The 11,379-nt window shown below is 50.1% G+C and overlaps 1 protein-coding gene across 1 annotated transcript in view; it reads left to right on the plus strand.

Moving 5' to 3' along the window:
- Positions 1 to 296: 296 nt before the first annotated feature.
- Positions 297 to 11,379, plus strand: part of wnt9a (wingless-type MMTV integration site family, member 9A) — a 32,799-nt gene continuing 21,716 nt past the window's right edge. The window contains exon 1 of the mRNA XM_035536545.1: positions 297 to 433. Coding sequence (XP_035392438.1) covers positions 342 to 433 — 92 coding nt within the window. The 5' untranslated portion in view covers positions 297 to 341. The remainder of the gene's footprint in view (positions 434 to 11,379) is intronic.

Consider the following 11,379-nt stretch of genomic DNA (forward strand, 5'->3'; position numbering starts at 1 on the left):
TGAGAGAAGCTGTCAAAATGTTGGAACTAGCCTCTCTCTCTCTCTCTCTCTCTCTCTCTCTCTCACCCCCTCTACCTCTCTCTCTCTCTCCCTTTCCCTCTCTTCCTCTCTCTCTCCCTCTCTCTCCCCCTCTCCCTCTCTCTCTCTCTCTCTCTCTCTCTCTCTCTTTCTCTCTCTCTCTCTCCCCTCTCTCTCACTCCCTTTCTCCCCTCTTCTCTTGCGCGCTCAATGGGAGGGGCGCAGAGCTCCGCTCGGTGTATAAGAGGCGGCTCTCTCATAACAAGCGATTTCACTCAGCAAGCCTGAAGGACCGAGATGATCTGCCCCAGAGCCGTTACAAAATGCTGGATGGACACCTAACCCTGGGATGGTTGTGTTTCACAGTTCTAGTGTATCTTTTCAGCTTGCCTCGACCGACTTCAGCCTATTTCGGGTAGGTGTCCACGCTTTTCTAACTGTTGTATAAGTGGTCACTGAGAGTTTCTCTGCTTCCAGTGGTATAGAAGCGTTCATCAACCGTGGGTGGTTTGTTGTGAGAAGACATGAAATATCAGATCTTTTTTTTTTTTTTGGAAGACTTCGCGCAGAAGGGAGCGAGAGGAGCGCGCGCGTGTGGTACCTGCTCTGCTGCTTCTGTCTCGCGGCGAGTACCGATGGCAGGTTGATCGCTGTGAGGCGCGTGGTCCGGATACGTTAGTGATTCCCATGCGCGTGTCGCGCGAATGTCTCCGGAGAGTCCGGAAGGTGTGCGCGGGTCGTGAGAGTAACCCATTACGCGAGACGCTTGCACTACACAGCTGCCCTACAGCAGACCTGGAAAACGAGACGCGGTGGCGTTAAACGCGAGCGGAGACTTCAGTCTCACCAGCTGGCAGCAATAAAACAGCGACGTTCTCAGCTGAACCGCACGTCCATTCGGTTCGCGGCGAATATTTCTCATCTTGCAGAAACGGCGAGTGTTGAGCTTTGGCACCGGTTCCGTGCTCCCACTAAGTCGAATAACAGCGTAGACAGAAGTTAAAGAATGCGTCTAGAATGTACTGTTTCCCACATATCCTCCATAACATTTCCTCTGCAATAATTTTAATTCAACTGATTGCGGACACTGGAGATATGATACTCCGGGAACGCCTAGGTTTTTTCCTGTGGGGGAAGGCTAACCTATTATGCGCGTTTCTGCGGTGGACAGATACAATCTTACGCCATATAAACGCGATCTGGGCCATTTGAGGAAACACTTCTCTTTAATTTATCATCCCAGAGCTTTTTCCCCACTTGTTTCAACAAGTTGGTTACCAGCGCCGGCGGACGATTAGCAGAAAATCCATCACCTGCATCGCCCTGCAAACACACCACCAGCTGAACTTAATTAATAACTGCTCAACCGAGACTGAAAATGTCTTAATAGCGTGATGAGAACATTTGAAAAGGTGGAAATCTCGTGTCGTGTATCGATCAGCTGTCAGACGTCGAGTGCGACCTCGGGGGGCTGAAACGGTCGCTGTGCGTGCCGGTGTGTGTTCTAGCTGCCAACAGGTACCCTGTGTAATACAGCTCATAATCCTGCGGGGTGAGCTGATATCCGCGGAGGTGACCTCGAGATGCGGCGTTCTGAGGAGTTTCCCCGAGGCCGAGCTCGAGCCGGGGATCAGCGCCCCCCCGTCTGAGGAAGTCAGTGCTGGTGTGCGTTGACGTGGGTGGGATTATAGCAATTTGGCTTTTATCGCAGAGATAAAATGATTTATATGACTTTTGAAGGTTGTTATTTTTGGCGTGTTAGTTTCAAGCGGTCCTGCTCGTTAATGGCCAGGCATGCGGCGTCAGGAGCGCGCGGGCCGTTCATCTCCTTAAGATTTTGCACATTCAGTTTATCATGAGTGCGCGCGGGCGACCGCCTATTGTCTCGAGCGTTTTGGGCTTGCCCGTTTCAGCGCTTTGTCTTCTGTAATGGAGACTACCTGCACTTCCTCGTGATCGGGTCATGAAAACAAGTCATAGGAAACACATTAGTGATGCACGTAATCCATGCACTATGCACCACAAGGCTTATCTTTCGTAACGAGCTCCGGGGCTCGAGCGTTGATGGGGTTGTCGCCGACTCCGTTGCAGAAAACGCCTTCATTTTGGCTCTGCTTAACCGGGAGAAATGTTTCTTCAAGTTTGATTGAGCTGTTCTTGAATGAATGTTATCTTAAGTGTCTCAGGTACCGGAGGTGCGCAGTGAAGTGGTCTTGGCAAAGCCGCGTGAAATGAGTCAGCGTCAATGCCCAGAGTGGGCTGCATGCCGCGTGCCCCAAACAGCGGCCCGTGCACTTTTTACCCTAAACCCTAATTAGTGCGCACTCTGAAGGCTGGTGAACTGGGACGCAGCCCTGAGCTCTGCGCATGCATATAAACAGCAGGTGTTGCCGACTGACTCCAAACTGTGGGCCGGCGGTGGAATCCCAGTTTCCGCCGTGTGCCACAGGGGAGCTGAAATGTAAACATCTCCTGACATTTGCTGACCACACTTCCGAGGGTGTGTCACAGCGGAGCTGGCCAATTCAACCCGCCGCCGCTGATATTGTCATGCCCGCCACAAAAATTTGAGCGTTCAGTTTTCCCCAGCCGCATCCCGTTGCGGCAGGTACCCTGTGCCCACCAACCTCCCCACCCCCCAGCTGGGTGGGACTGGATGGAGGAAAAGCATCGGTCATTACTGAAACATTCCTGGAGTTGGGCGGGAGCAGAGAGAAAAGAAATATAGGGGAAGTGTGGCGAGAGTATGGAGTGACTCCTGTGAGTCTATGTGAGGAGTCACTCCTGTGAGTCTGTGTGGACTCACTCCTGTGAATATCTGAGGAGTTGCTCCTGTGAGTCTGTGAGGGGTCACTCCTGTGAGTCTGAGGAGTCACTCCTGTGTGTCTGAGGAGTCACTCCTGTGAGTCTGTGTGGAGTCACTCCTGTGAGTCTGTGTGGAGTCACTCCTGTGAGTCTCTGTTAGGAGTCACTCCTATGAGTTCCTGAGTCTCTGTTAGGAGTCACTCCTGTGAGTTTGTGTGTAGTCACTCCTGTGAATATCTGAGGAGTCACTCCTGTGAGTCTCTGTTAGGAGTCACTCCTGTGAGTCTGTGAGGAGTCACTCCTGTGAGTCTCTGTTAGGAGTCACTCCTGTGAGTCTGTTAGGAGTAAATCCTGTGAGTCTGTTAGGAGTCACTCCTGTGAGTTTCTGTTAGGAGTCACTCCTGTGAGTCTCTTCTGCTTCTGGCTTGTTGCAGCAAAGTTCTTTGGGGTTTTGAATCTGGCAAAATTTCTCTTTCTCTCTTTCTCTCTTCCTCTCTTTCTTTTGTGTTTGCTAGTGTCGGATTGTGAGGTGGAGTATTCATGTGGGCGCTGCTTACAGGCAGCTCATGTGTTTTAGTAAGGTAGAACTAACCTGCAGGAGTTTGAAAGAAATGATGTAATAGCAGAACAGCAGCGGGTTTATTTGTTTAAATTCCAGTGTCGAATGAGGGCATGGGGCCTTCACCAGCTGTTCAAGTGAAAAGCAATTACTTCAAATCTCCTCACATTCCCACACTTTTGAATCCTCAGTCACCTTCACGTTAGGCACGCTGGATTGTTGTTGCACAGGGCTTGCGACGAGACAGAGTGTTTTGAACGAGGCAGTAGAGTGGATGTTACTTCACAGCTCCACGCCTCTGTGTGATGTTTACAGCTGCTTGAGTCACAGAAGTACGGCCATCAATCACTCCCACTCACTCTTATTCGTGAGCCGTCTGCAGAACGAACAGTCCCTCCTGAGACGCAGCTCTGCTCTGGGGCGTAGAGCTGCACGCACACACCTTGTACACACCTCATACACACTTGGTACACACTCGGGCTGGTGCAGGCAGGTGACTGGCGGAGTGTGAGGGTAATTTCACAACTTAGTTTCTCTGAGAGGACAGAACTTGGGTCAGAGATTTTTAAAACAATCTAGAAACAAACCACACACACACACGCACACTCAGACACACACACACACACACACACACACACACACACACACTCACACACATGCGTGTATGTGCATGTGTTGTAGTATGTTTGTGTCGTGTAGCAGGTCATGGTGATGGTTCTTATTTGCAAGCTCTTGTTGTGCCATAGTTCCCAGAGCTACCTGTGAGTGGGGGTGGATTAGGGTGTGGGATAGAGGGTGAGGAAGGGTGTGGCGGGGCAGGACAGGGTGCGGCAGGACAGGGTGCAGCAGGACAGGGCGGTGGGAGATTAAAGTTTTACCTCAAGCTCCATGTCTCACAAGATAACCCGTGAGCACTAAAGGCTCAGACCTTCACAGACCCGCTTAGCTTCACAGACCCGCTTAGCTTCACAGACCCGCTGAGCCTCAAGGACCTGCTGCTATGGTGACACGCTCGGCACATTTCCGCTGACACCAGTCCACAGATCAGAACAGGGCTCACCCTCACAAACGTAGGTCCAGAACAGGCAGCTGTGGGGTGTTGATAGGCAGAACATTCTAGAGACTTCCCAACAACCACACACAGACCCAGCGCAGCGAGTGTAAGGGCTTTAGCGGAGCGAGCTGCTGTCGGCTTGGGGTCACTTCAATCAGACGACTTGCTTTCTCACATGTGGGGAAATGCTTGAAGTTCCCACAGTGTCCACAGGGGGGTGCAGTCTCCACTGCCGGCGTGATCTCCTCCTCAATCAGCACCTTCTGCCCTGTCCTGTAACCCAAGCTCAGTGAGAAACGGACAGCTCCCAGCCCTGGGAGAGGAGGAAGAGGACGAGGAGGTGGGACGAGAAGTGCCATTTTTGGGGGGCTCCAGAGCAGCCTTCCACGGTGACGGTTTGGCCTGTGGTTCGTTGGGGAGTCCCTGTACTTGATAAGCTGACTGAGGAAGACCGTCAGGGTTTGGATCTTTTAGGCCATGAGTGTGCGCTGCTGACAAAGGGCCGCATGGTTTTGGTTTGCTGCGCCGAGGATGTCTGACAGGGCGCGAGACACGTTATTACACGTGTTTACACGTTACTCCTTCACCTGATTACGTGCACAGGCAAGAAGCTTTTCCTCCACCCCTCTACCTGGAAGGTACCACTTTTATATGACACTGCCACACTCAGAAATCTTTACAAATGCGTTTACTGAAGAGTCCGTGTAACCGGCGAATCCTAGGAATGACCGTAAATGACATGGACATGCCAGCACGCTTCATTCGGTGTCCATGCTGAATTTTAGGGCAACACGGTGCTGCTTCACTTACGTGTGTGTTTGGTATCCTGCTCGATCGCTCCCCTGAGTGTGATACAAACGCCGTGGGGGTGTTTGGTGTACACATTCAGCAGGACAGCTGGAAGTGGAAGGGTGTCGTCTGTTTGACCCGCGCATGGTGATGTCTCCTACGCAAGTTCTGATAAACCGTCACAGTTCTTGCAGGCTGGGTTCAGTCATACACAGCAAACAGCATCACTCATTTCACAACAGCAAATTCTCCAAACAGCATGCAGCATAGCATCATCACGCATTTCACAACAGCACATTCTCCATGGACACCCCAGCGAGGTGTGGTTTCCTCCTCCCTGCATGATGATGGGGCACGGGTGACCCATCTCATGGGTCTGCTCCATAGCCCTGTCTGATTACAGGGTATTATGGTCTGATTACAGGGTATTATTGCAATGGGGAATGTTTGTAAAATGTATTTGGCACGCCTGTCTGCTTGGAAGTCCTGTAGGGCAGTCCCAAGCGTGTTTGGAAGGTGGCTTTACTCCTGCTCTCTCCTGTCAGTTGTGCGTTAGTCAGAGGCCAGCGGACACAGCCACGGACACGGCAGGACACAGCAGGACATGGTGGGACACGGCATCGACCCGGGAAAACAGGAAAGCCAGAGTGAAATTTGCTAAGGCTGTTTTTTTGCATTTTTTCTCTCTCTCTGCAGGCAGGGATTGATGAGATGACGCTAATTAGTGGTGTTACCATGTTGTGTGTTTTCCAAATCCAACACCGCAAGCCAAAGGAGAAGGAGGGGGCGGGTCCAAGTGAGCAATCGTTGAAGCTCAGATTAGGAAGCAAGGCTGCAGTAAGCCTGCAGCTGGGCGTGTGTCCCGCACACGGAGAGCCTCTCTGATGTCAGCTCTCAGGGCTTGATGGACAGCACTGTTATGAGGAACTGGACGAGCTCCGGCATGCTAGTCAGATGCTGTTAACCTACTGGGTGAGCCGATTCCCATAAACCCTTCCCACTTAATGAAACCCCTCCCACTTAATTAACACATCAGTCTGAACATGTCTGCAGAAGTTCTCGTTCGCATGCACTTGTAAGGAACGCCACAGGAGAGTAAGAGCTTTGTTAAGTCGGCCCTGCCTGTGAGACTGAACCGCTAGCTCAGATAAACCAGTAAAACCAGAACTTGGTGTATATCCCTTCAAACCCAAGATTCATCCCCTCAAACTTCCGTGTTTGATCCGGCCTGTGCACGGAAGACTCTCAGGGTCTCACGGAACCTCCTCATCTTTCTCTGAGCTTCCTGTAGATTACGCGCAGGAACTGCTGGCGGCGTGGACTCCTGTTTTAACTCCTCACGTTAATACATGACAGAGCTGAGCATGGAGGGACGTGACTTAACACGCAGGGGTATCCCAGCTGCCTCGACTTGATAAATGGCCCACCCTTTGTCATTTTCCTGCAACAAGAATTGAGCAGGTTAGCTTTCCGTGATGGGAAAGAATGTCATTAAGGTCTGAATGTGCTGAGAGAGAGAGAGAGAGAGAGAGCAAGAGAGAGAGAGCAAGAGAGAGTGAGAGAGAGTGAGAGAGAGAGAGTGAGTGCTAAGCAGCTCTGTCTCGTACCTGTCGCAGCAGGGCATGCTGGGAGTTGGTACTGCGGTGGCTGGTCAGGCAGGGCTGGTCTCAGTAGGCAGTGACCTTACTCTACTGATTTAGTTTCCCAGGCCTTGTGTAGCTCACTAAGCCACACAGAACCTCTCTGCATGCTGACCGGTGTAATAAACTGGTGAAATGGTGTAAACTGGTGTAATGATGTAAACTGGTGAAAACTGGTGAACTGGTGAAATGGTGTAAACTGGTGTGATGATGTAAACTGGTGAAACAGTGTAAACTGCTGTAAACTGGTGTAATGATGTAAACTGGTGAAAACTGGTGAACTGGTGAAACGTGTAGTGTAAACTGGTGAAATGGTGTAAATTGGTGTAAACTGGTGTAATGGTATAAACAGTTGAAATGGTATAAACTGGTGTAAATTGGTGTAATGGTGTAAATTGGTGTATTAGTGTAAAATGGTGTAAAATGATGTAGTGCTACTGTTTGGAAGATGTTGGTTGTTCTGACACTATCTGAGAGTGGTCATTCACAATGTGACATTTAGTGAAAGAATTTAGCTGTAAAATAGATGTTTTTCATTGTTTACTTTAGATTTTAGAGCACTGATATAAAAGGTTTGAGTCCGAAGCAGGTGAACTATGTCCTCATTGGAACATGCCTTTGGCTGTCCTGTGTGTTTGTATGTGTGAACGCATGCACACGTATTTCTGTGTATTGGGTGATAAATATCTTCACGTAAAGTTTCGCAGACGTTTCATCACTTCTGCAGTTGGAGTGATGTCAGGGTCGTGGTGGACATGTCATGCCTGAGGGACCGTCCATGCTGACTCAGAGGTTGCCGATGACCTCATTCTCGATCACACAGCCCGATCTAATGTCATGCGTCCCTTCCTGTCTGAGCCGTGAAACAGCCAGAGGCCGATGGACTGCCAGCCCCGCTACTTTGTTCTTGTAGGTGATTGGCTATAGATGAAGGGCTCCTGTAGGTGATTGGCTGCTTTAGCCACATACTGCTCCAGTGACGAGGCAGGCCCAAAGCCCTGCTCGGACAGAATGCTGCCCTTTCCCTCTCGCATATATGGCTCACGCTTCAGTTATGTGGACGTTGAATGCGGTGGGTGTGATGCACGTTCCCAGTAAATATTTCCCACGTCTGTCAGGCAGCTGGAACCTGAGGATGTACACAGATCTTTGTTCTAGATCTCAGGCTGTCAGGCCCCAAGGCGTAAAAGGTCACAATATGGCAGAGTTTAATGCTCCCAGATTGAACAGACACAAGTTGGCTTGTTAGCTCAGTATCGAGACATTTGTGAGCTGGTTGGAGTGCATGCAGGGCCAACACTACACTCTGTCCTTTGCAGAAGGAACACAGGGCACTGTGACCTGTCTGGACTGGGGTTTGACAGCTCGGACCTAGGAATGGGTAGCACTGCGAGAAAAACCACGAGAATAACATTCCAGCCTCGTGTTTTCCTCAGCAGTTTTATTTGACCTGATCATTTAAATGATTCGTGGCTCGGTTTTGACAGCTGAGTTCTGTGTTCTGCAAGTGGCTGGCGTCATCTCATGAGATGTGCTATTTCAAGTCTGTCTGAACGAACCTCTGCCAGATTGTCTGCCTCATGGCCCGTCCAATCAGCACTGACCAACGCGAGAGATGTCATGACCATGGAAACAAAAACATTCCAAAAAAGGACCCCAAAAAAGTGAACAGGGTCGTAAGGTGTTATGTTACGTTTTAATCCATGCCAGGTATGCCGTGTGAAGAGGCTGAGATGAACTGATTTTTTTCTGTCTAAAATTACCAAATGTTGGCCCGAATTAAAAAATTTTAGTCCAGGAAAAAGAGCCGTTTAGAAATAAAATCAGGAGCAACTCTTGGCATGAAGCGACTGGTGTTGTGTTTGACAGAGAATGAGACCAGGACTGCCAGCTAGCTGTTAGCTGCTAATGCTAAGCTGTTGCACAAGTCAGCACTGATTGGTTGAACTTTCCCTTTAGACACGGGCTACCTTTTAAGCATTAATACTGAGTTATTATTAAAGCTCTCATCCTGTAAAAACTGTGATGACTGACTCTTCCTCTCAGTTAAAAACCCAAATAAACAGTTGATTAGTGAGGATCTCTCAGGTAAACACCTAGGCAGACACATTCAGTAATGGCACCATGTAAGGTAAACACCCAGATAAACATCATCATTAGTAAGATCCTCCTCGAACAAGCCCCAGGTGAGGGCTGTGATTGGCTAACGGAGGGAGAGCTGGGCCGTTGTGCTTCAGACGCAGGGTGGTAAAACAAACAGTGTTGCACTGCCTCTGAGCCTGTCAGCCTCAGCGTACCGCACATCAGAGTCCAGATGGACCCACAGCAGGGCAGCTCAACGCTCCTCCACATGGGAAAGATACGAACCTGAGTGGCGCAGGGTAGGGATAGAGTACAACAGAGAGAGAGAGAGAGAGAGAGAGCATTATAATAACTTTATGAATCTATACAGTTTACATCAAAGAAACAAAATACAATTGCTTAAAGAAACAGATCATATGAAAATCACAAATAAAGTGTGTCAACAACAAAAGGGTGGGGATGAAAGACTTGGGAAGAGAGAAATGGTGAGGGAGGTTTGGAGAGAGGTGGATGAGACGGTATGGGGGAGGTTTGGAGAGAGGTGGATGAGACGGTATGGGGGAGGTTTGGAGAGAGGTGGATGAGACGGTATGGGGGAGGTTTGGAGAGAGGTGGATGAGACGGTATGGGGGAGGTCATGGAGAGAGGTGGATGAGACGGTATGGGGGAGGTCATGGAGAGAGGTGGATGAGACGGTATGGGGGAGGTTTGGAGAGGTGGATGAGACGGTATGGGGGAGGTTTGGAGAGAGGTGGATGAGACGGTATGGGGGAGGTCATGGAGAGAGGTGGATGAGACGGTATGGGGGAGGTCATGGAGAGAGGTGGATGAGACGGTATGGGGGAGGTCATGGAGAGAGGTGGATGAGACGGTATGGGGGAGGTTTGGAGAGAGGTGGATGAGATGGTATGGGGGAGGTTTGGAGAGAGGTGGATGAGACGGTATGGGGGAGGTCATGGAGAGAGGTGGATGAGACGGTATGGGGGAGGTCATGGAGAGAGGTGGATGAGACGGTATGGGGGAGGTCATGGAGAGAGGTGGATGAGACGGTATGGGGGAGGTCATGGAGAGAGGTGGATGAGACGGTATGGGGGAGGTTTGGAGAGAGGTGGATGAGATGGTATGGGGGAGGTTTGGAGAGAGGTGGATGAGACGGTATGGGGGAGGTTTGGAGAGAGGTGGATGAGACGGTATGGGGGAGGTTTGGAGAGAGGTGGATGAGACGGTATGGGGAGGTTTGGAGAGAGGTGGATCAGACGGTATGGGGAGGTTTGGAGAGAGGACATGTAAGTGTAGTCACACCAGTCATTAGAGTGACATTGAACAGGCTTTCAGAACGTTCCGTTTTCTTGTTTTCTTTACAATGCTCACATATTTGCCTTCATTTCAGTTCATCTCTGGTAAGGGCCTTGAAACATCTTGTTAGTTTAAGAATGTTTTTATGGCGGAATGCTAATTTGTGCCGACAGTCACGCAGGTTCACAGGTCTGATTTACGCACGACCACGCTGTAACGTTTTTGGCTACGCAGGCCGTCGGAAAGCGTTCCAAACCCGAGAGCGAAGCCCAGCGCTGTGCTGGTGGCTTTGCTGGTTTGGCCTGTCTGAGTAGCTCTCGCCTCTCCCAACATCTGCCTTTGTTTTGGGTTCGAGCTCAGACAGCTGAGGGTGGGGGTTTTGTCTGAGAGGGGGCTTTGTTTGGGGTCAGCAGCTGGAGAGAATGACTGGCATGCGTTTTGGGGGTAATTGGCCTGCCCGAGACCCTCAGCTACCAGCCCCGAGACCACACAGCCAGCAAGCCCAGACACATCAGACTCAAGCACCAGCCCACAGCGTCTCTGTTTGGACCTGACTCAGATGGGATGACTGTCCGCTCTCCAAGACAGACACACACACACACACACACACACACACGTGTGTGCACAGAGTCAACACCTGTTGCTGCAATCGAACGGGTGTATAGTGGTGTTTGACAAACAGCTTCTGACTCGGTAGAGTGTGTATGAGCTTGCTTGTAGGGTTGTAGGGTTCCCACGTAACTGTGTCTCAGACACTGCCATAGTAGCCTCTGGTCTGTTCACTGTGGCTCTTACGCCTGAATGTCGTGAAGTTGTGCACTGGTTAGGTTTCCTGTGTGATGGTCTGGCAGAAAGGACTTCCATGGGCTTCATAATAGTGTCGTAAAGCTTCATAATGCTGTCATAAAACTTCATAATGCTGTCGTAAAGCTTCATAATGCTGTCATAAAACTTCATAATGCGGTCGTAAAGCTTCATAAAGCTGTCATAATGCTTCAAAATGCTTCATAATGCTGTCTTAATGCTTCATAAACCTGTGGTAAGGCTCTTCTCAGAGAGATATCAGGCATTGCCTAAATGGACAATCAGATTGTAATTTAAATGGTTGCCATTATGTGTGTGTGTGTGTGTGTGTG

Source organism: Electrophorus electricus, chromosome 19, assembly GCF_013358815.1.
Source record: "Electrophorus electricus isolate fEleEle1 chromosome 19, fEleEle1.pri, whole genome shotgun sequence".
In the NCBI taxonomy this organism is placed as follows: Eukaryota; Metazoa; Chordata; class Actinopteri; order Gymnotiformes; family Gymnotidae; genus Electrophorus; species Electrophorus electricus.